This window comes from Microcaecilia unicolor, chromosome 3, assembly GCF_901765095.1.
Source record: "Microcaecilia unicolor chromosome 3, aMicUni1.1, whole genome shotgun sequence".
Taxonomy (NCBI): Eukaryota; Metazoa; Chordata; class Amphibia; order Gymnophiona; family Siphonopidae; genus Microcaecilia; species Microcaecilia unicolor.
In genome coordinates this window covers 31797495-31819935 of record NC_044033.1, presented here as the reverse complement: position 1 = coordinate 31819935, position 22441 = coordinate 31797495, and the positions used below count along the sequence as shown (strand labels likewise).

General features: G+C 46.3%; 1 protein-coding gene across 1 annotated transcript in view; it reads right to left on the bottom strand.

Annotated features, from left to right (window-relative positions):
- EPAS1 (endothelial PAS domain protein 1) overlaps positions 1–22441 on the bottom strand; it is a 307265-nt gene that overhangs the window by 152528 nt on the left and 132296 nt on the right. Inside the window, exon 2 of the mRNA XM_030195810.1 lies at positions 6184–6374. Coding sequence (XP_030051670.1) covers positions 6184–6374 — 191 coding nt within the window. The remainder of the gene's footprint in view (positions 1–6183; positions 6375–22441) is intronic.

The window sequence follows — 22441 nt, the reverse complement described above, 5'->3', positions numbered from 1 at the left end:
TTGCGATGAAGCTACAATGTAGTAAATTTAAAACGAATCAGAGAAATGTTTTCTTCACTTAACGTGTAATTACACTCTGGAATTCGTTGCCAGAGAATGTGGTAAATGCGGTTAGCTTAGCAGAGTTTAAAAAAGGTTTGGATGGCTTCCTAAAGGTAAAGTCCATAGACCATTATTAAATGAACTAGAGGAAAATCCACTATTTCTGGGATAAGCAGTATAAAATGTTTTGTACTTTTTGGGGATCTTGCCAGGTATTTGTGACCTGGATTGGCCACTGTTGGAAACACGATGCTGGGCTTGATGGACCTTTGGTCTTTCCCCAGTATGGCAATACTTATGTACTTATGTACACACAAATTCCAATATTCCAGCTACACACTACTCTATTTATTTATTTATTTATTGCATTTGTATCCCACATTTTCCCACCTTTTTGCGGGTTCAGTGTGGCTTACAATATGAGTTGAATGTTGGAAATACAATTTGTTACAGATAGTTATGGATTACATTGTGCAGAGTTATGCGAAACAATTGAGGTGTCGTTAAGGAATGTAATAATGGAACATAGACATTGCATCTTTGGAAGGAAACAATGGGAGCTTAGAGGGCGATAAAAAGGCATGAAGGCGTATGGTATATATCTTTCTGTGAGTAAAGGTATGAGTGATGTGATAATACGGGAATGAGAATTCAGAGGTGAATGTATGATGCATTAGTGAACAGTAAGTGTGGACTTTATGTGTTTTGTTTCTTTCCGTAAATTTTTTCGAAAAGATGGGTCTTCAATAATCTGCGGAAGGAAGCTTGCTCGTTGGTTGTTCTTAGGTTGCGCGGCAGTGTATTCCAAAACTGCATGCTCATGTGAGAAAAGGTTGACGCGTGTAGCGCTTTGTATTTCACGCCTTTGCAATTGGGGAAGTGGAGGTTAAGGAAGGTTCGGGATGATCTTTTGGCGTTTCTGGGTGGTAAGTCTATCAACTCAGACATGTAGGCTGGGGCTTCGCCATGAAAATGGTGCTTCATGGCAGATGACCGAAAGCCCCCACACTGTTCCAAACAGTGCTCTAAAATTAGCGCTGGAACAGCGCGGGGCTTTACTGCCCCTATGATCAGACATAATAGCATGCAATTAGAAGCACGCTATTATTTCTGATCATAGGATAAAGTGTGGGAGGATTGTGCCTGAGCGCACTTGTTTGACAGGTCTGTGAAAAGCCCAGACCTGTCAAACCCAGGGGCTGGAGGTCCATGAGACTACCAGACGCCAAACAGCATGAACCTGGTGGTCTAGTACTCTCACCCCGAACTAAGCGTCATGGGGTCTGGAGGTCGGCGTTGTTCCACAAGCTCGGGGGCTCTGATCATGGGGTGGTAGAAAACTCAGGCACTAGTATGACGCTAACAGCCTCTAGCGCCTGTGTTTACTTCTGATCATCTGGGCATCAGTGCGATAGCATGTAGTATGAAGGTGGGCGTACCAGTGGCGTAACTACGTGGGGCCATGGGGGCCTGGGCCCCCATAGATTTGGCACAGGACCCCCCCCTGCCGACGACCCTCTCGACCCCCCCTCCCGCCGCCAACCCTTCCCCGCTGCCGCTGTTGGCTACCTTTGCTGGCGGGGGACCCCGACCCCCGCCAGCCGAGGTCCTCTTCTTCCGGCGCAAGGCTTCGTTCTGTTTCTGTACGTGCAGAACGTCAGACTCACAGAAACAGAACAAAGCCTTGCGCTGGAAGAAGAGGACCTCGGCTGGCAGGGGTTGGGGTCCCCTGCCAGCAAAGGGTCATTGGCGGGGGGGGGGGGGGGGTCAAAGTTGGTGGTGGTGGCGGCGGTGCCGGGGGGTTGGTGGTGCCGGGGGTGCTAAAATGTGCCCCTCACCTCGTGCTCTGGACCCCCCTCCCGTCGAAGTCTGGCTACGCCCCTGGGGCGTACACAGGGATGGAGTCTGGGTAGATCATGGGTGCGGTGCCATATTAGGTGCTTTTTTTTCAGCAATCTTAGTGCAATAATTGACACCAGTTTCATAGCTGGTGTAAGCGGTTGTGCTTACATTATACAGGTATATGCAAACCTGGTCTCAACACAAGTTCTGGGCACCAGCTAGCTCTTCAGGCCACAAACAAAAGTTTTTATTTCACTGAGCTGGGTGCAGGTTGGGGCTAGGCCTGATCCCAGTAGGCCGAAGGGTTTAAACAAAACTCTGCTGCCCGTCTCGTCTTCCGCCAGGGTCGCTTTACTCATACTGCCCCCTGTCCTCAATTCGCTGCACTGGCTCCCTCTCCGTTTTCGCATCCTGTTCAAACTTCTTCTACTAACCTAAAAATGTACTCACTCTGTCTCTGCTGCTCCCCAGTATCTCTCCAAACTCGTCCTTCCCTACACCCCTTCCTGTGCACTCCGCTCCATGGATAAATCCTTCTTATCTGTTCCCTTCTCCGCTACTGCCAACTCCAGACTTCGCGCCTTCTGTCTCGCTGCACCCTACACCTGGAATAAACTTCCTGAGCCCCTACGTCTTGCCCCATCCTTGGCCACCTTTAAATCTAGACTGAAAGCCCACCTCTTTAACATTGCTTTTGACTCGTAACCACTTGTAACCACTCGCCTCCACCTACCCTCCTCTCTTCCTTCCTGTACACATTAATTGATTTGATTTGCTTACTTTATTTTTTGTCTATTAGATTGTAAGCTCTTTGAGCAGGGACTGTCTTTCTTCTATGTTTGTGCAGCGCTGCGTACGCCTTCTAGCGCTATAGAAATGCTAAATAGTAGTAGTAATACATGCTAACAGTATGTACTAGCTGTCGCTGTGCCCTTATGAGTAATAGGTGGAGTAGCAGATAGCGCATGCTAATGGCTGTTAGCTGGTGCGCTATTATTAGTAAATATGCTTCAAAGTGGGAAAAGCCCTTTAGTGCATCAGACTGAAAATGTACTATTTTAGCATGCTCCAACTTGTTCCTGTCACTCTATCTGATTAATTAGATTGTAAGCTCTGTCGAGCAGGGACTGTCTCTTCATGTTCAGGTGTACAGCGCTGCGTATGTCTAGTAGCACTATAGAAATGATAAGTAGTAGTCGTCTTTAGGATTCCAGAATCTTGCTATTCTTTGGGTTCCGGAATGTTGCTACTCTTTAGGATTCCGCACAGAATCTTGCTACTCTTTGGGATTCCGGAATCTTGCTACCCTTTGTCCTTATCCCTTATTTGTCCTGTTTGTCTGTCCTGATTACATTGTAAGCTCTGTCGAGCAGGGACTGTCTCTTCATGTTCAAGTGTACAGCGTTGCGTACGTCTAGTAGCGCTATAGAAATGATCAGTAGTAGTAGTATTTTTTTACCAGTCTATAAGTAAATTGACTTCACTCAAACTCCAGTGAAACTCTCCACTCCAGGTTTTATACTGAATTGAAAACACAACTTGACTAGCGCACTGCAACAGGCAGATATCCAAACTTCGTACTTATCTTTAACAAATCAGTTCAAATAGCTAAAAGAGGTTTTTGTGCTAATCCAAGACTTTTGGTGTAAAGGTCCAATTACTAATTAATATTCTCTTTATAAATCCTAGTGTATTTGGCATATTTTACAGGATCTACCAGCCCTCCAACGCCCATCTTTTCTGGCAGAACAATCCAAACCTGTGAAAGCAATGCAGTTAGAGGACTCCTGCTCAGCTTAGAGAAAACAGTGTGTATGCCCCCCATACAGGGGGTCTTTCACTAAGGCGCGCTCACATTTTTAGCGCGCACTAAAATTGTGGGCACGCTAAATGTTAGAGACGCCCATAGGAATGCATTGGCATCTCTAACGTTTGGCGCGCACCCAAGTTTAGCGTGCGCTAAAAACGTGAGCACGCCTTAGTAAAAGTGGGGTCTCAGTTAGGTATTATGGCCCTGGCACTACCTTATAGTACAGCACTACTATTACTACTACTAATGGCATTTATATAGCGCTATCAGATGCACGCAGCGCTGAACATTTGACATAGAGAGAGAGTCCCTGCTCGAAGAGCTTACAATCTAGGTAAAACAGACAGACAAGACATTATGGGCAAAGGAATTACAGGGTAAAGAGGAACAGGGGGGGAGGAGGGCAAATGAGCAGCACCTAGGGCACCCAGTCATAATAGCCCCGACAAAAAAGCCCTGACAAAACAGCCTTGTAACAAATTAACCCTTCACATTTCACACCCTAACAAAATAGCCCTTGACAAAATGGCCCCTCCCACAAATCAACCCTTGACAAAATAGCCCCTACACAAAATAGGCCCCTTAACAAAACAGCCCCCTAAGAAAAAAATAACACATCAGAAAAACTATAATAAACTACAACTGAAATCTTCACTGATAAAGATTCCTACCAGCATTCAGTTGCATAAAACATATATAAATAAACAAAATTCTATAGCTACAAACTGGTATTCATGATCTGTTCTGCTATTTAAAGAAACTATTCTTCCATCAACATGCTAATTAAGAAAAACAACAATATTGTCATCATTTTCATAGTCTTACCAACCTTATCCTGTTTGGCAAGGTAAGATTATTAGGAAAAAAATGCAGTCCCATATTCTGGGCAGCCTGATCGGGCCCTTTTGTCAGGGGGCTAACATGTCAAGGGTTGATTTGTGGGAGGGGCTATTTTGACCAGGTACCCAGCACCTAGTACACATGAGGGGCATAATCGAACGTGAACGGCCATCTTCATGGGCGCCTATCTCTGAGGATGGGTCCGCGAAGGGGCAGGCCAGACCGTATTTTTGAAAAAGATGGGCGCCCATCTTTTCTTTCAATAATACGGTTTGTGCCGGGCAAATGCATTGCATTTGGGCGGATTTGAGCTGGGCGGTATCGGTTTTCAGCGATAATGGAAACCAAAGGCGCCGAGCTCAAAAATGAACAAATCCAAGGCATTTGGTCGTGGGAGGGGCCAGGATTCGTAGTGCACTGGTCTCCCTCACATGCCAGGACACCAACCGGGCACCCTAGGGGGCACTTGTAACAATTTAAAAGAAAAATTAAAATACCTCCCAAGTCCATAGCTCCCTTACCTTGGGTGCTGAGCCCCCCAAATCCCCCCCCCCAAACCCACTCCCCACAACTCTACACCATTACCATAGCACTTATGGCTGAAGGGGGCCACCTAGATGTGGGTACAGTGGGTTTTGGGGGCGGTTTGGAGCTCTCCCATTTAGCAGCACAAGTGTAAAAGGTAGGGGGGGATGGGCCTGGGTCCACCTGCCTGAAGTCCACTGCACCCACTAACAACTGCTCCAGGGACCTGCATACTGCTGTGATGGAGCTGGGTATGACATTTGAGGCTGGCATACAGGCTGGAAAAAAAAGTTTATAAAGTTCTTTTTTTTTTTGGTGGGAGGGGGTTAGTGACCACTGGGGGAGCCAGGGGAGGTCATCCCCGATTCCCTCTGGTGGTCATCTGGGCAGTTGGGCCACTTTTTGGGGACTTGTTCATGAAAAAAAAGGATCCAAAAAAAGTGATCCAAATTCTGGCTTCTGGCGCCCTTCTTTTTTCGATTATGGGCCGAGCGCGCCCATCTCTCCTTGGCCGATAAACACGCCCCAGTCCCGCCTTCACCACGCCTCTGACATGCCCCTGTCAACTTTGTCCGTTCCCGCGACAGACTGCAGTTGGAGGCGCCCAAAATCGGTTTTCGATTATACCGATTTGGGTGCCCATGAGAGAAAGGCGCCCATCTCCCGATTTGGGTCAAAATATGGGCGCCTTTCTCTTTCGAAAATAAGCTGGATAGGCGCCTGTCAATTAATGGCACCTTTGAAGTACCTCTAGGCACCGGCTCATAGAATTGCCCTGTAAGGGTGATTTGAGATACAGAATCAGGGAAAACATTTCAGAAACTGTTACCTATTATTTCAATGAGACAAACTGAACTGTAGTTTAATATAAAAGAGCTCGGCTAATATTGCATACAGAAAAGTAGATGGATATGGATCCCAAATTATTTCAAGACTTATTCTGTTCCTTAAAAACAACGAAGCAGAGCTTTACCTAAGAAAAGGTTCTACAGTCTTAAAAGGCAACGTCCCCATCGTGAATGCATAAAACAAGCAATGTAAATGAAAAATGTACCACGTTATTCCATCTATATCTTATAAAGTTACTGTCCCACTTGTGATGTACCTATCTAACAGGTCCTTACCTGAGGACAAAAGCTTGTGAGTATGTAAGAAGCTGATGGTAAGACGCATGATGGATGCCTTGTCCAGGTGTGAGCTCACATTATGTGGAAGTGGTAACTGGTGAGCCAGTTCGTAGAAAACCTCAGTCTCCTTGCTCCTCCTGCATCGGGCTGCATCTCGAGACTTTTCCTTCCGTCTCTCGGAACTGCTTCTGCGAGCGAAGAACATTTCAGATCACAACAAAATACAACTGATGTCCAGTAGATATATTAACCAGATGGTATAGCTCATTTTAATATTTTCAGTGACCAAAAGCACTTATTCGTACAATAGCTGCCACTATCGCCCAAATTCTATAAACGGCACTCAAAAGTTCACGCGCAAATTTGGGCATGCGCCCAATTTGCGCACACAATTTGAGTAATGAGCCAATTAGCACTACTAATTGGGGTGCTCATTGGCAATAATTTCAATTTATATAAAGATGTGGGTGTACATTTTTCAGCGTGCAACTGAAAAGAGAGTGTGGGCATAGGAGGGACATGGATGGGTCAAGGGCGTCCACTTCAGATGCGCGCAGTATTATAGAATATGGGAGATCCGCGTCTAATTTCGGCAAGAGGATTTGCACCAGGTTTCAGTGGTTGTACGTTCGCAGATCTCATTGCTAAGCACTATTCCATAAATGGCATCCAACTTAGAACAAGTGACCAGTGGCGTAGGTACGTGGGGCCATGGGGGCCTGGGCCCCTGTAGATTTGGCCCTGGACCCCCCCTGCCGACAATCCTATCGACCCTCCTCCCGCCGAGGTCCTCTTCTTCCGGCGCAAGGCTTTGTTCTGTTTCTGTGAGTATGACGTCCTGCACGTACAACGAAGCCTTGCGCCGGAAGAAGAGGACCTCGGCTGGCGGGGGTTGGGGTCCCCCGCCAGCAAAGGTAGGGGTTGGCGGGGGAAGGATGGCGGTGAGAGGGGGGTCGAGAGGGTCGTCGGCAGGGGGGGGGGGTCAAAGTTGTTGTTGGTGGTGGCGGCGGCGGCAGCGGGGGGGGGGGGGTTGGTGGTGCCGGGAGGGGGCTAAAATGTGCCCCCTCACCTCGGGCTCTGGACCCCCCTCCCACTGAAGTCTGGCTACGCCCCTGCAAGTGACAAAAGTGAGAGCTCAGAAGTACACAAATCCAAGTAGCCAAAGTAAAATGCACAACTGGGCCTTCAAGACTGTGACAAACGAAGAGTCCTTTATTCTTAAAGACCCGATACAGGCCGTGTTTTGGTGTAACAAAGCCTGCCTCAAGGGGTCCAGAACACTGGAGGTTTTATTTGATGCACTAGAAACGTCCTTGGATAAACCATCATTGAAAAGAAAAGACAGTGGCATAGGAAGGGGGGGGGGGCGGTCCACCCTGGGTACACGCCGCTGGGGGGGGGGGGGGGGGGGTGTCGGCTCCGCTGGTTCCCCGCTCCCTCTGCCTCGGGACAGGTTACTTCCTGTTCTGGGGCAGAGAGAGCAAGGAACCAGTGGAGCCAACGCAGCTCCCAGCGACATGCACTCGGGGGCGGATCGGCCCTCTCGCCCGTCCCTTGTTTCCTAATTCAAGTAAGAATGCGCTCCGGGGGGGGGGGGAGGGTGCACTCCAGAGGGGGGAGGGTGCGCGCCGAGGGGGGCGCCGTGCTGCATCCAGCGGGGGGGTGCGCAGCAGCGACCCGCCCCGGGTGTCAGCCGCCCTCGCTACGGCACTGAGAAAAGATACAACCTTTTATTTGAATCAGATTGTGGAATAATCTGGATTTTTTTCACCTGTTTTGTCTGTATTCTCGAGAGCACAGTAATTCTGGACCCATGAAGGAGGCGTTGTTATGCATAACTTAATTGGATTAACAAGCTAATTGGCAATGGTAACAGCACTTAATAAGCAATAATGAGCATTAATTGGCAATAATTAAACTCTCTAAGGGCCCCGTTTACTAAGGTGTGCTAGAGGCGTGCTAGCCTTTTTAGTGCGCACGAAAAATTAGCATGCACTAATGCTAGAGACACCCATAGCAATATATGGGTGTTTCTAGCATTAGTGCGCACTTTTAGTGCATGCTAAAAACGCTAGCGCACCTTAGTAAACAGGGCTCTAAGCGTAATCTGTAACAAAGTGCACCTAACTTCTAATATGCACAGGCAAAAAGGGGCATGGTTACGGGCAGGGAAATGGGCGTTCCAAAATTTCCACGCATTGTTATAGAAGATGATCCAGAGCGTGTAAATCTTTATCAATTTGCTTTTCTTTTTTTAAAAATGTTTTATAGTTTATGTTTAATCTGTTTGACCGTGTATTAAATTGTGTGGTGCTTCACATATCCTGGCCCAATAACATTGACAGCGGTCATTATGAGGTCTTTTCCCTCCATTTTTGAAAAGCAGCAAAAATTAAATATAAACTATAAAACATTATTGTGTGGTCATTATTGAAAAATTCAGAAAATCAGCTATTTTAACCTAATTGTAAAAATGGCCTTAGCATCTAGGAATGACCTACGTAAGGACACACTAAGGCTACTTTTTACAGCTGTTTGGTAAAAGAGCCCCTCAAATAGTTGGGGCTCCTTTTACAAAGCCGCACCTGTGATTCTGGCTCGGCAAATGCGATTAAGTCCATTCAGTTCCTATGGGCGTCTTCACAGTTGCCGTGCGGGAATCGCTAGCGTGGCTTTGTAAACGAAGCCCTTAAAGGTCTGGAACTGCTGCGTTCTAATGATATATCCTATATAATAAAAAGCACCTCCAACATTCTGAAGCTGACTCCATGGCACTGTGGCAGTGTAGGGTTCGTAAGTCTGTCATTCCGCGTTTCATTGGCTCTCACTGTCCCCGCCCTCACGTCGAGGAGACGTAACGCTGCATAGTTGCCAAGCAAACAAACGCGACATCACCGGAACAAAGAACCAATCAGACAGAACGGAACTTGGAGGAGGGAAGTGGAGTGGATTGAATCTCTAACAAACAATCATATACAGGGAGGTACGAACATCAGTGGAGGCAAGTGCACAGAACATAGTAACATAGTAACATAGTAGATGACGGCAGAAAAAGACCTGCACGGTCCATTCAGTCTGCCCAACAAGATAACTCATATTTGCTGCTTTTTGTGTATACCCTACTTTGATTTGTACCTATGCTCTTCAGGGCACAGACCGTATAAGTCTGCCCCGCACTATCCCCGCCTCCCAACCACCAGCCGCACCTCCCAACCACCGGCTCAGACCGTATAAATCTGCCCAGCACTATCCTCACCTCCCCAGCCCTGCCTCCCAACCCCGGCTCTGGCACAGACCGTACAAGTCTGTCCAGCACTATCCCCGCCTCCCAACCACCAGTCCCGCTTCCCACCACCGGCTCTGGCACAGACCGTATAAGTCTGCCCAGCCCTATCCCCGCCTCCCAACCTCCAGCCCCGCCTCCCGATCTTGACTAAGCTCCTCAGGATCCATTCCTTCGGCACAGGATTCCTTTATGCTTATCCCACGCATGTTTGAATTCCGTTACCGTTTTCATCTCCACCACCTCCCGCGGGAGGGCATTCCAAGCATCCACTACTCTCTCTGTGAAAAAATACTTCCTGACATTTTTCTTGAGTCTGCCCCCCTTCAATCTCATTTCATGTCCTCTCGTTCTACCACCTTCCCATCTCCGGAAAAGATTCGTTTGCGGATTAATACCTTTCAAATATTTGAACGTCTGTATCATATCACCCCTGTTTCTCCTTTCCTCCAGAGTATACATGTTTAGTTAAGCAAGTCTCTCCTCATACGTCTTGTAACGCAAACATTCAATCACTTTGTCACTCACACATCACACACACACACACACTCAATCACTCTGTGTATCTCTCTCTTACACTGTCTGTAAAACACACTGTCACTCTCAATCTCTCACATGGACAACTGTATGTTGCATTCTCAGGAGTAAGGAGCTCTTCTGATGTGATTGTTAAACTGATTGAAGGGCCTGAACAAGGAAAACTTTTACCACATTGTAACACAGTTTACACAAAAAATATTGTATATAAAGAAATCTTACACATGTAAACAACAATTATATTCAGAATACAACCGTGGAAACATTAATGGCAGGAACTCATTACATTGCTAGCGCCCGTTTCATTGCGTTAAGAAAGGGGCCTTTTTTACTAGTATAATATATTACTCACAATACCTGAATGTAACTCACCATGAGCTACCACTGAAAAGGCAAAAGCCCTCCTCAGTCTATGCTGCTGTTAATTACCAGGTAATGTGAAGTAAGAGTAATTCAAAATCAACCCAGGGAAGCAGGATGAAGCCCAGGTAAAGCGAGGAATCAAATCCCATCGATGCTCTTTGCGACTTTCGCTTCCCCCTCCAGTACCACGGGGGCCGTTTTACTAAGCCGCCGAAGCGTCTACGCACACCCAACGCGTGCTAATTTGGAGTTACCACCCGTCTACCGCGTGGCTCTTGCAGTAATTTAATTTTTGGTGCACATCCGATAAGCGCGTCTGAAAAAGAATTTTTATTTTCTGGCGCACGTCCACTACGCGCGCCAAGTGGCGTTTGGCATGCCTAGGTCATTATCACCCGGTTAACGCGTAAGACCTTACCGCTAAGTCAACGGCTGGCAGTAAGGTCTCAGACCCAAAAATGGAAGCGCGCCAATTTTTATTTTGCCGCACGTCCATTTTTGGCAAAAAAATTTTTAAAGGCATTTTTTTTGCAGGCGCGCTGAAAAAATGGATCTGCGTGCGGCCAAAACACGCACCTACACTACCGCAGGCCATTTTTCAGCACACCTTAGTACAAGGACCCATTAGAGAGCAGTGAAATAACTGTAGCTGATTACAGTTTGCCTTGAGCTCGGCTTTGAAAAAGGTAATTACGTGAATTTAGATAAAACAAACATTTTTCAATGACAAACAAATGTTGTCCTGATGAGGCCAGTTTACTGATTCGTGCAGAATCAGTTTGCAGAAGATGAGAGAGTCATAAGTACATAAGTAATGCCACACTGGGAAAAGACCAAGGGTCCATCGAGCCCAGCATCCTGTCCAATCCAGCGGCCAATCCAGGCCAAGGACACCTGGCAAGCTTCCCAAACGTACAAACATTCTATACATGTTATTCCTGGAATTGTGGATTTTTCCCAAGTCCATTTAGTAGCGGTTTATGGACTTGTTCTTTAGGAAACCGTCTAACCCCTTTTTAAACTCTGCTAAGCTAACCGCCTTCACCACGTTCTCCGGCAACGAATTCCAGCGTTTAATTACGCATTGGGTGAAGAAATATTTTCTCTGATTTGTTTTAAATTTACTACACTGTAGTTTCATCGCATGCCCCCTAGTCCTAGTATTTTTGGAAAGCGTGAACAGACGCTTCACATCCACCTGTTCCACTCCACTCCTTGCCGGCTTTCAAAGAATCTGAACAAACCAGGTTTTCAGGATAATTGTGTACATCCAATTTGACCTTTTATGTTAATTGCCCTCATTCTATGGAAACTACTGTCATCTCCATAGGGTACATTCTGAAAACCTGATTTTCTTTTCACCCTCAAGGGCCAGAAGCAATTATAATTGACCTGAGGTTGAGATGAGGCAAACCAAAGAGGAACATTTGGATTTCTGGTATAGTTTGCTGATAAGGAAATTTATCAGTCTCAGCTGCCACCTTAGGAACAGGTTCATTCTATTTTCTTACTAAGGTGATACCTTACAGATCCTAGATCTGTATAAACAGTAGAACTGGGGAAGATGTCACTGATGTGCGAGCTCTATTTAAACTGGTACACAATCATACTGATACAAGCAATTGCTTGGGTTATTTTCATAAGGATGGTCCATCTGCTGAACGAATGGGCACATTGTTTTCTTACAGAATTGTTATTATGCAGACAGTACCCACGAGATTTGGATGCAGTTGACTAGACGTGATGGGATCCCAGTCAACAGAGTTTGGGCACAGTTTCTACCTTTAGAGGGAAAATTGTTAGATTCACTTTACAAGAAGTATGTAAAATCTTACTGTTGGTTAGATAAATTGTCCTCCAATTGTGATGAAATCGGCTTCATCGAAACTAAGCAGCAATTTCTTAGTTGGATAGAACATTGTCTTACATTTAATAGGTAGATCTCCTAATGAATTGGGGGATATATTTATTGCTCCTATATTAAAGAGAAAAAATATCCGCCAGAAGGCGGAGAACTCTAGACGCCCCACGGACAACAACAAGAAATGAAATAAAAGTGGGAGGGCGACCAAGGATTCCAAAGACTGAAAGGATATATAATAATAAAGATGTTTATTGAGGTATAAAGACTCGACACAACGTCGTGTTTCGGCCGTTAGGCCTGCATCAGGAGTCTTAATGCCAAATGCTTTTGAGAACTATTTGATGAAGGCAAATCCTCAACAAAGGGAAGTCTTTAGAAAGACCGTTGTGAAGGTGAGCATGCTTCGTTGTCTCCTCTGACACAACGCTTGTATACAATGCTGCAATAAGCAAATAGTGTTCATGAGGGCTGCTAAGCATTATAAAGGATATTATATATCCTTTCAGTCTTTGGAATCCTTGGTCGCCCTCCCACTTTTATTTTAATTCCTATATTAAAGAACAGCAAGGACCCAATAGGATTGGCGTCAACTTACAGGCCTATCGCCTCATTACCACTATTTATCTAATTAATGGAGGGGACGATGGCCGTTCAATTGGCTCAATTTCTGGCACAACATCATATTCTTCATTTCTCGCAATCGGGATTTCGTTTAATACAGAAACTGTTGTGGGGGTAATATTTGACACGTTTCGGTTGTGGCTTAGTGAAGGGAAGACAATTCTGCTTCTTCAATTTGATTTATCCAGCGCATTTGATCTGGGAGATTTTGATGTTCTCTTGCAGAAATTAGATGCGGTGGGTATTTCGGGACCTGTTAAATCTTGGTTCCAGGGTTTTCTCCTAACTAGGATATGTGGAGGGACATTTTCGAAAGGGACGTCCACGTTTCGATTTGGACGTCCTCGTAAAACGTCCCGATCCAGGGGCGGGGAAACCCGTATTTTCAAAACAAGATGGACGTCCATCTTTCATTTCGATAATACGGTCAGGGACGTCCAAATCCTGAAATTTGGTCATCCTTAGAGATGGTCGTCCCTAGACATGGACGTTTCTGATTTTCGGCGATTTTCAAAACCAAGGACGTCCATCTCAGAAACAACCAAATGGTTGTGAGAGGAGCCAGCATTTCTAGTGCACTGGTCCCCCTGACATGCCAGGACACCAACCGGGCACCCTAGGGGGCACTGCAGTGGACTTCAGAAATTGCTCCCAGGTACATAGCTCCCTTACCTTGTGTGCTGAGCCACCCAAACCCACTACCCACAACTGTACACCACTACCATAGCCCTTACAGGTGAAGGGGGGCACCTAGATGTGGGTACAGTGGGTTTCTGGTGGGTTTTGGAGGGCTCGCTGTTTCCTCCACAAAAGTAACAGGTAGAGGGGTATGGGCCTGGGTCTGCCTGCCTGAAGTGCACTGCACCCACTAAAACTGCTCCAGAGACCTGCATACTGCTGTCATGGACCTGAGTATGACATCTGAGGCTGGGTGATCTTACTATAAAAAGAGACTGCAAAATCCTCAGGTGAGAGACAGCAGGTTCTCGAGGAGGTGTCACATGAAGTAAGCTCACCAAGGACAGAAAAGAGTTATTTAGGTCTGTTTGAGGCTTTGACGATTTGATTTGTATGACATGTCTTTTTTGCAAGTTTCATTTTAAAAAGGTAAAAGTTATAGCAGCTCTTATAATAACAAAAGGACTCATTTGTTTTGCATTTTCTCCACAAAAATTCAGCCTGACAAGTTTGTGCCCATAGAAGACGAAGAAATAAAACAAGCTCTAACAACAGCGGAGACACGTCGAACCAGCTATTCTGCAATTTATGAATAGAAGGAAAGATGTGGGACAGAGGAAGAAAGATAAACAGATCTAAGAGAGGAATCCCACTGAAGCATTTGCTCTTCTACTACTACTACTGTTTAGCATTTCTATAGCGCTACAAGGCATACGCAGTGCTGCACAAACATAGAAGAAAGACAGTCCCTGCTCAAAGAGCTTACAATCTAATAGACAAAAAATAAAGCAAACCAAATCAATTAATGTGTACAGGAAGGAGGAGAGGAGGGTAGGTGGAGGCGAGAGGTTACAAGTGGTTACGAATCTTGCATGGAATCTTGTCACTCTTTACGATTCCAGAATCTTGCTATTCTTTGGGGTTCTACATGGAATGTTGCCACTCTTTGAGATTCTGCATGGAATCTTGTTACTCTTTAGGATTCCAGAATCTTGCTATTCTTTGGGGTTCTACATGGAATGTTGCCACTCTTTGAGATTCTGCATGGAATCTTGTTACTCTTTAGGACTCCAGAATCTTGCTATTCTTTGGGGTTCTACATGGAATGTTGATACTCCTTGAGATTACTACTACTACTACGCATTTTTATAGTGCTACAAGGCGTACGCAGCGCTGCACAAACATAGAAGAAAGACAGTCCCTGCTTAAAGAGCTTACAATCTAATAGACAAAAAATAAAGTAAGCAAATCAAATCAATTAATGTGTACAGGAAGGAGGAGAGGAGGGTAGGTGGAGGCGAGTGATTACAAGTGGTTACGAGTCAAAAGCAATGTTAAAGAGGTGGACTTCCAGTCTTAGATTTAAAGGTGGCCAAGGATGGGGCAAGACGTAGGGGCTCAGGAAGTTTATTCCAGGTGTAGGGTGCAGCGAGACAGAAGGCGCGAAGTCTGGAGTTGGCAGTAGTGGAGAAGGGAACAGATAAGAAGGATTTATCCATGGAGCGGAGTGCACGGGAAGGGGTGTAGGGAAGGACGAGTGTGGAGAGATACTGGGGAGCAGCAGAGTGAGTACATTTATAGGTTAGTAGAAGAAGTTTGAACAGGATGCGAAAACGGATAGGGAGCCAGTGAAGGGTCTTGAGGAGAGGGGTAGTAATGGCAATTACAGAAAATCAGAGGGTAATGAGTGCAATGAGGGAATTGATGAAGGATCAACACTAGGAAAAATATGACATTTGGGGAAGAGCATAGAAGAAACTAGAGGTGGGAACAAAGTGTGGAGAGAAAAAGAAATCAGGAACTGATCAGACCAGGGAACCAGAAGAGCATGGGAGAATCAGCAGGCATCAGATCGGTGGGCTCGAATCTGGGGTGATGAGATCTGCGGGGAGGGGGGGCGAAATTGGAGGATCTGGAAGGAAAGCTCATCGGGGACAAATGAGCTTTCGAAGGTTGCCCTTCTTCCTCAGATCGGAAATAAGCAAATGTGGTAGCAGATAGTATATATGAGAGAAACATCAAAGCATTACTTTGACAGTCTGACAGAGTGGGAGGGTGGGGGTATGCATGGGGACATCAAAGCATTTCACTGATATTCTAACAGGATGGGTGTAGGTAGGTGAGAGGAGGGTGAAAATTGGAATAACTTATACACACATTAGACACCTACCATAAAATTACCTTTATAGTGGGTTCCTGGTTCTTTAAAGAGCCATGTACTGATTTGGCGATGGCTGGGCTAGATGGTAGGGAGGGGCTGGGGCAACTGCAACATGGGGTAAAGGCCCAGATACTTCTTAAAGAAGTGATATGGTGCTGCAGTGGAAGTAGAAGGTGGTTCCAATTGAGCTGGAGACCCAAACGGCACAATAAAATTGTGAAGACAAAAAAGAATTGTAATCTTACAAATGTTTAATCTTCTTCTTTATTAATAAATGACATTTTGGTCAATATTTGAACTCTGCAGATGATGTTTCCTTGAAACACCAGCTTGCTTTTCAAAAATACTCCTAAGTAGTCAGTGGCGGCCATTATCGGGATAGCAACATCCAAATATTCGGGTGGTCTACCGACACCCTGTTACATGGATAGCAGCCATAGGCAGCGCCACTCTCTGGACAATTTCTTGCTTCATCCCTGTACTGCCCTGGTGCTGTCCAGATAGCGCTGGGCTGGTGTCTAATGATTTTCAGCAGTATTATCCACTGTAAGTGGAATGAGTCAGTGTTCATATGTGGTAGGGGGAAAACAGTCGGAGGGAAAGGGAAAGGGGACTTGATATACCACCTTTCTGAGGTTTTTGCAGCTACATTCAAAGCAGTTTACATATATTTAGGTACTTATTTTGTACCAGAGGCAATGGAGGGTTAAGTGACTTGCCCAGAGTCACAAGGAGCTGTAGTGGGAATTGAACGCAGTTCCCCAGGATCAAAGTCCATTGCACTAACCACTAGGCTACTCCTCCACTAGCAACAGTCCATGTAGAAGCCTGCCCTTGCAGATCAGCAACGCGGCCGCGCAGGCTTCTGACGTACGTGCAGGACGTCAGACTCACAGAAACAGAAGCCTGCGTGGCCACGTTGCTGATCTGCAAGGGCAGGCTTCTAAATGGAATGTTGCTAGTGGAAAAGCAACATTAGCATTCCATGTAGAATTAGCATTCCATGTAGAATCTCAAATAGTAGCAACATTCCATGCAGAATCTCCAATAGTAGCAACATTCCATGCAGAATCTCAAATAGGGAAAGGGAAATGGGACTTGATATACCGCCTTTCTGAGGTTTTTGCAACTACATTCAAAGTGGTTTACATATATTCAGGTATTTATTTGTACCAGGGGCAATGGAGGGTTAAGTGACTTGCCCAGAGTCACAAGGAGGAGCAGTGGGAATTGAAATATGAGCGTGCCAGTTTATAGAATTATGGGGATAGGGGGCAATCTGACAATTGAGCGCTTGCAATTTGGCAGCTTATTCAAAAACACCCAGATTCCTTTACAGAATGCCGGTATAACCCAGTATCTGCATGCCTAACGTTCACACGTCTGCAGATACACCAGTAAGTGTGAGTGCATAAGTGCATAAGTGCATAAGTGTGGCAGAGATGCACCTGACAGTATTCCATAAATTTCACACTTACACGGGAGCCTCGTACATGGGGGGTGAGGGGGGGAATTCTATAAATGGCGCTCAAAATTTGGCGCTGGAAAAAAACACATTCTATAAAGGGTACACGCCCTTTATAGAATCACGCATAGCAGCGATTCCTGTGCCTAACATTGGGCGCCTGGCTTACGTCTGCTGAAACCTGGTGTCAATGCTGGCGCCCGAGTTAGGTGCACTGAGGCTGTATTGTGGAATGCACACAAAACGTTTTGGAACACCCCTGACAGAGCCATGGCTATGCCCCCTTTTGAGTTACCTGCTAGTGGAGTTAGATGCCATGCCTAATAGAATAACGATTACCCAGATGCATGCAGAGATTTTAATGGGTGTTAGCGTCCAATTATTGATGTTATTTGGCTCATTAGCTAATTAATTTGCGTGTGCATCTTGGGAGCGCACACAAATTTGGGCATGCAAATCCAGGCACCATATATAGAACACAGGGTATGCCACGTATATGTATTCTTGTAGAATAGCTTTTAGGTGCCTGATGGCATGTTTATTTGTTACATTTGTACCCCACATTTTCACACCTATTTGCAGGCTCAATGTGGCTTACATAGTACCGTAAAGGCGATCGCTAAGTCCGGTAGGGGAACAAATACAATGTGATGTTAAGGTCGGATAGGGTAGGTATGATACAGGCACATTAGGGGTCAAAGATAGGGGAGGTTATGTGGAGGGGCATAATCGAACGAAAATGTCTATCTCCATGGGCGTTTATCTCCAAGAACGGGTCCGTGAAGGGGCGGACCGAACCGTATTTTTGAAAAAAATAGACGTCCATGTTTTATTCGACAATTTGTGAGCTGGGCGTTTTTGTTTTTCAGCGATAATGGAAAATGAAAGCACCCAGCTCAAAAACGAATAAATCCAAGGCATTTGTTCGTGGGAGGGGCCAGGATTCGTAGTGCACTAGTCCCCCTCACATGCCAGGACACCAACCGGGCACCCTAGGGGGCACTTTTACAAAAACAAAAAAAAGGTAAAAGAGCTCCCAGGTGCATAGCACCCTTCCCTTGTGTGTTGAGCCCCCCCAAATCCCCCTCAAAACCCACCGCCCACAAGTCTACACCATTACTATAGCCCTAAGGGGTGAAGGGGGGCACCTACATGTGGGTACAGTGGGTTTGGGGGTGGTTTGGAGGGCTCCCATTTACCAGCACAAGTGTAACAGGTGGTGGGGGATGGTCCTGGGTCCACCTGCCTGAAGTCCACTGCACCCCCTAATAACTGCTCTAGTGACCTGCATACTGCTGCCAGGGAGGTGGGTATGACATTTGAGGGTGAAAATAAAAAGTTGCGAAACGGCATATTTTGTGGTGGGAGGGGGTTAGTGACCACTGGGGGAGTCAGGGGAGGTCATCCCCGATTCCCTCTGGGGGTAATCTGGTCATTTAGGGCACTTTTTGGGGCCTTATTCGTGAAAAAACAGGGTCCAGGAAAAGTGCCCTAAATTCTAGCTACAAACGCATACTTTTTTTCCATTATCGGCGAAAGGCGCCCATCTCTCCTCGGCCGATAACCACGCCCCAGTTCCACCTTCGCCACGCCTCCAACACGCCCCCGTCAACTTTGTACGCTTCCGCGATGGAGTGCAGTTGAAAACGTCCAAAATCGGCTTTCCATTATACCGATTTATTCGTTTTTGTGAGATAAACGTCTATCTCCCGATTTGGGTCGAAATCTAGGCGTTTTTCTCTTTCAATTATAAGGTGGATAGTGTTATATATCTTGACGAGTAAGGGTACATAAGCACTAGTAGTACTCTATACATTTACTCACACAAGGGGCGATAAATGCAGGAGTCCAGTTTGTAGAAATCTCCAGTGGGGTCACCAGAACTGGTTTGAGAAGTCTTGTGGAGTTAGTGACTGGATGAAGAATTTTAATTTCAAGAATGCTGTTTGGTTGGTTTGTTCAGTGCCCAAAGCCAGATTAAGAAAGCAGTAAAACTGAATACAACAAGTATATTATCTTTCAAGAAATGGCCTCACCGGGGGGTCACTGGGGGTGGTGCTACCATTAGCAGCGGATTTCATGGTTATTAAGTAATCACCTGTGTTTGTTTTGTAATTGATAGTACGTAAAAAGGGTCTGAGCCTTGGTCCCACAACTCGAGATCCTATCGCCATTTAAAGCACAGGTAATGGTTATGCAATCTACCGTCTGATTTGGGTGAAAGCCATGTGTGACACCTAATGTGGAAATTATATAAAGCTGCACTGTTTACTGAATTACATATAAAGTTTAAACCAGATTAGCGGTTCTAAATAGGAACTTTTCTTTTTTTTTTTAGTAGGACAATGAAAACTTTCCTGTTAAGTAAACCTTCTTTCTTTAAATCACAAAAGAATGCAGCACTAGTCCAATTTCCGCCTCATTTCTGATGAGATATCAGTGGTTAAAGGGTTGAGAGCCCACTTATTGGGTTAGTTCTAGCTCTGTTGTGTTTATCTTTAAAGGGACAATTTTCAAACTGTTTCCACTGGGGCAAAGAACATGGGTCCGCTTTACCTGTGGGCTTTGCACCAATTCTCATTCTGCACGAAGAAGCAGGGCCGCCGAGAGACTGAATCAGGCCCTGGGCAGGGCCACCGTCCCCTCCCGGATCGCCGCTGCCCCCCACGCCCTGGATCGCTGCTGCAATTGAAATACCTTGTTGGCTGGCAGGGATCCCGAGGCCCCGCCAGCAGAAGACGTCTTCCTCCAGCGCTGCTCTTTCTCTCAGGACATGCTTGGTTTCAAAACCGAGCACGCGTGCCTGAGAGGAAAAGCAGCCACTCAGCTGGGCAGAAGAGCAGCACTGGAGGTGCTCCTCCAGGTCCTCCCCAGCAGGGGCGTAGCTACATGGGGCCACGGGGGCCTGGGCCCCCATAGATTTGGGCCTGGACCCCCTGCCGACGACCCTCTCGACCCCCCTCCCGCCGCCAACCCGCCGTCACCTGCCTTTGCTGGCGGGGGACCCCAACCCCCGCCAGCCGAGGTCCTCTTCTTCCTTCGTTCTATCTCTCAGTCTGACGTCCTGCACGTTGTATGTGCAGGATGTCAGACTCGAAAACAGAACGAAGGAAGAAGAGGACCTGGGCTGGCGGGGGTTGGGGTCCCCCACCAGCAAAGGTAGGTGACGGCGGGTTGGTGGCGGGAGGGGGGTCGAGAGGGTCGTCGGCAGAGGGGGGTCAAAGTTGTTGTTGTTGTTGGTGGTGGTGGTGGTGGCGGCGGGGGGGTCGGCAATGGCGGGGCGGGGGGGGGGGGGTCGGCGGCACCAGGGGGGGGGGCTAAAATGTGCCCCCTCACCTCGAGTTCTGGACCCCTCTCCCGCCGAAGTCTGGCTACGCCCCTGCTCCCCAGCCTCCAAGGGGGAGGCCCAGCCGCGGCGCCGGAGTTTTCTCTCTCTTGCTCCTGTCGGGACACAATCACTCGGGCCCTGTCAGGAGCAGGACAAAGAGAGAGACCCCCCGCCGGGCCCCCCCCCCTTGGAGGCCCGGGCCTTGGGAATTTTGCCCCCCCCTCCCCCCCGGCAGCCCTGCGTAGAAAGTATTAACAAAGATTTGAAAGCGAACTCTATATACTTTCTTTTCCTTTCCTGACCTAGATGTAGGCCTTGGAACACCTCTTTTCAACTTGGCTAAAAGCATGTGGCACTGTGGAACCAGGGGCATAGCAAGACTTGACATTCTGGGGGGGGGGGGGGGCAGAGTTAACATGGGGGGGGGCACTAGGCATATAGGTGTGAGTAGTGCTCAGTATACTCCTAAATAATGCCTAGTTGGTCGAAACACAGCTGCGTCGAGTCTCAATCATCTTTTAATAAACTGTTTTATTATTTGGAGCGTTGCCCACTTATCCCTGAGTCATCTTCGCTGTCTTGCTACATATTGTGACTGTGTGCATCGTTACTCGTCTCACTGTTTATCAGACCGTCTCCATTAGTACTGACTGAAGCGGGTGCTTCGTTCAGACAATACTTGTTTATTGCAGATAACCAGATTGTCGACTGTTTAGAGGGTACAAGGACGTGTATTTTTTCAGTAGCTGGACCGGCAGAGTAAACAAACTCCCTGGAACCCTTAGGACACAGAAGAATTCAGGGTTCTTTAAAAGGCTGTTGAATGAAATAAAATGAAAATGGATATTCAACAGCCCTTATCTGGGCAGTGCCGCTGAATATCCCCTCTGACTGCCAAATTACCCAGTTGGGTATATATGCTAATCTGAACGCTGTTAAATATTTCAGACTTACCCATCTACTTGCTCCCATGTTATAATTGAATTCTATTATTCTGTTTCACTGTATTTTCAAATGTAAGCCACATGAAGACTAACTCAAAATAACTTGTTCCTTAGCTGCGCCCTAGTATTACCATACTGAAAATGTGACCATATCATTCCTCTGTGGTTATGTTCCACTAATAAGTTAAACGATTAACAGGCTTTCTTGAAAGGAGGAACACAAACATATACTTATTTATTCAATATCACAATTCCTCATGTAAGGGAGAAGGGGGGTGGAAGGAACACTGTCAGGAACTCAAGGGAGAGAAGGCAGTAGAACCAGAGGAAGGGACAAGAAGGCTTAATTTGTTATTACAGCTTAATAAGGCATTTTATACTTGTTAAAAAGCAAAGTTGAGGGATAGGTGCCACTTCAGTAATTATTTTCCAAGATACTGTGATGGGTGTTGAGAGGTTGACCAGACTCAAGTCTACTATAATGGAAAAGTTTAACTTGTGGGATAATGCAACTTCATTTAAAAATGTCAGTGTTTCCAAGGCTTCTGTAAGTGTGCATGTCGTTTATGTTGATGCAGAACAGACTGTTTACTTAGAATTCGTTGCCAGAGAATGTGGTAAAGGTGGTTAGCTTAGCGGAGTTTTAAAAAGGTTTGGACGGCTTCCTAAAGGAAAAGTCCATAGACTGTTATTAAATGGACTTGGGGAAAATCCACTATTTCTGGGATAAGCAGTATAAAATGTTTTGGCCACTGTTAGAAACAGGATGCTGGGCTCGATGGACCTTTGGTCTTTCCCAGTATGGCAATACTTATGTACTTATGTAAATAAGGTCATCCACTTGAAAAATTGGTCGTCAGGATTGTATATGCATAACAAATCATGCGCTCTGAGAGTAAGCTCGTGGTATAAAATCAAAAAAAGAAAATCCCGACGACCAACTATCCACTCTGCAGACTTCACTGTCCTAGGAACCAAATGGTGGAACTCTTTACCACCCAAAATAAGAAA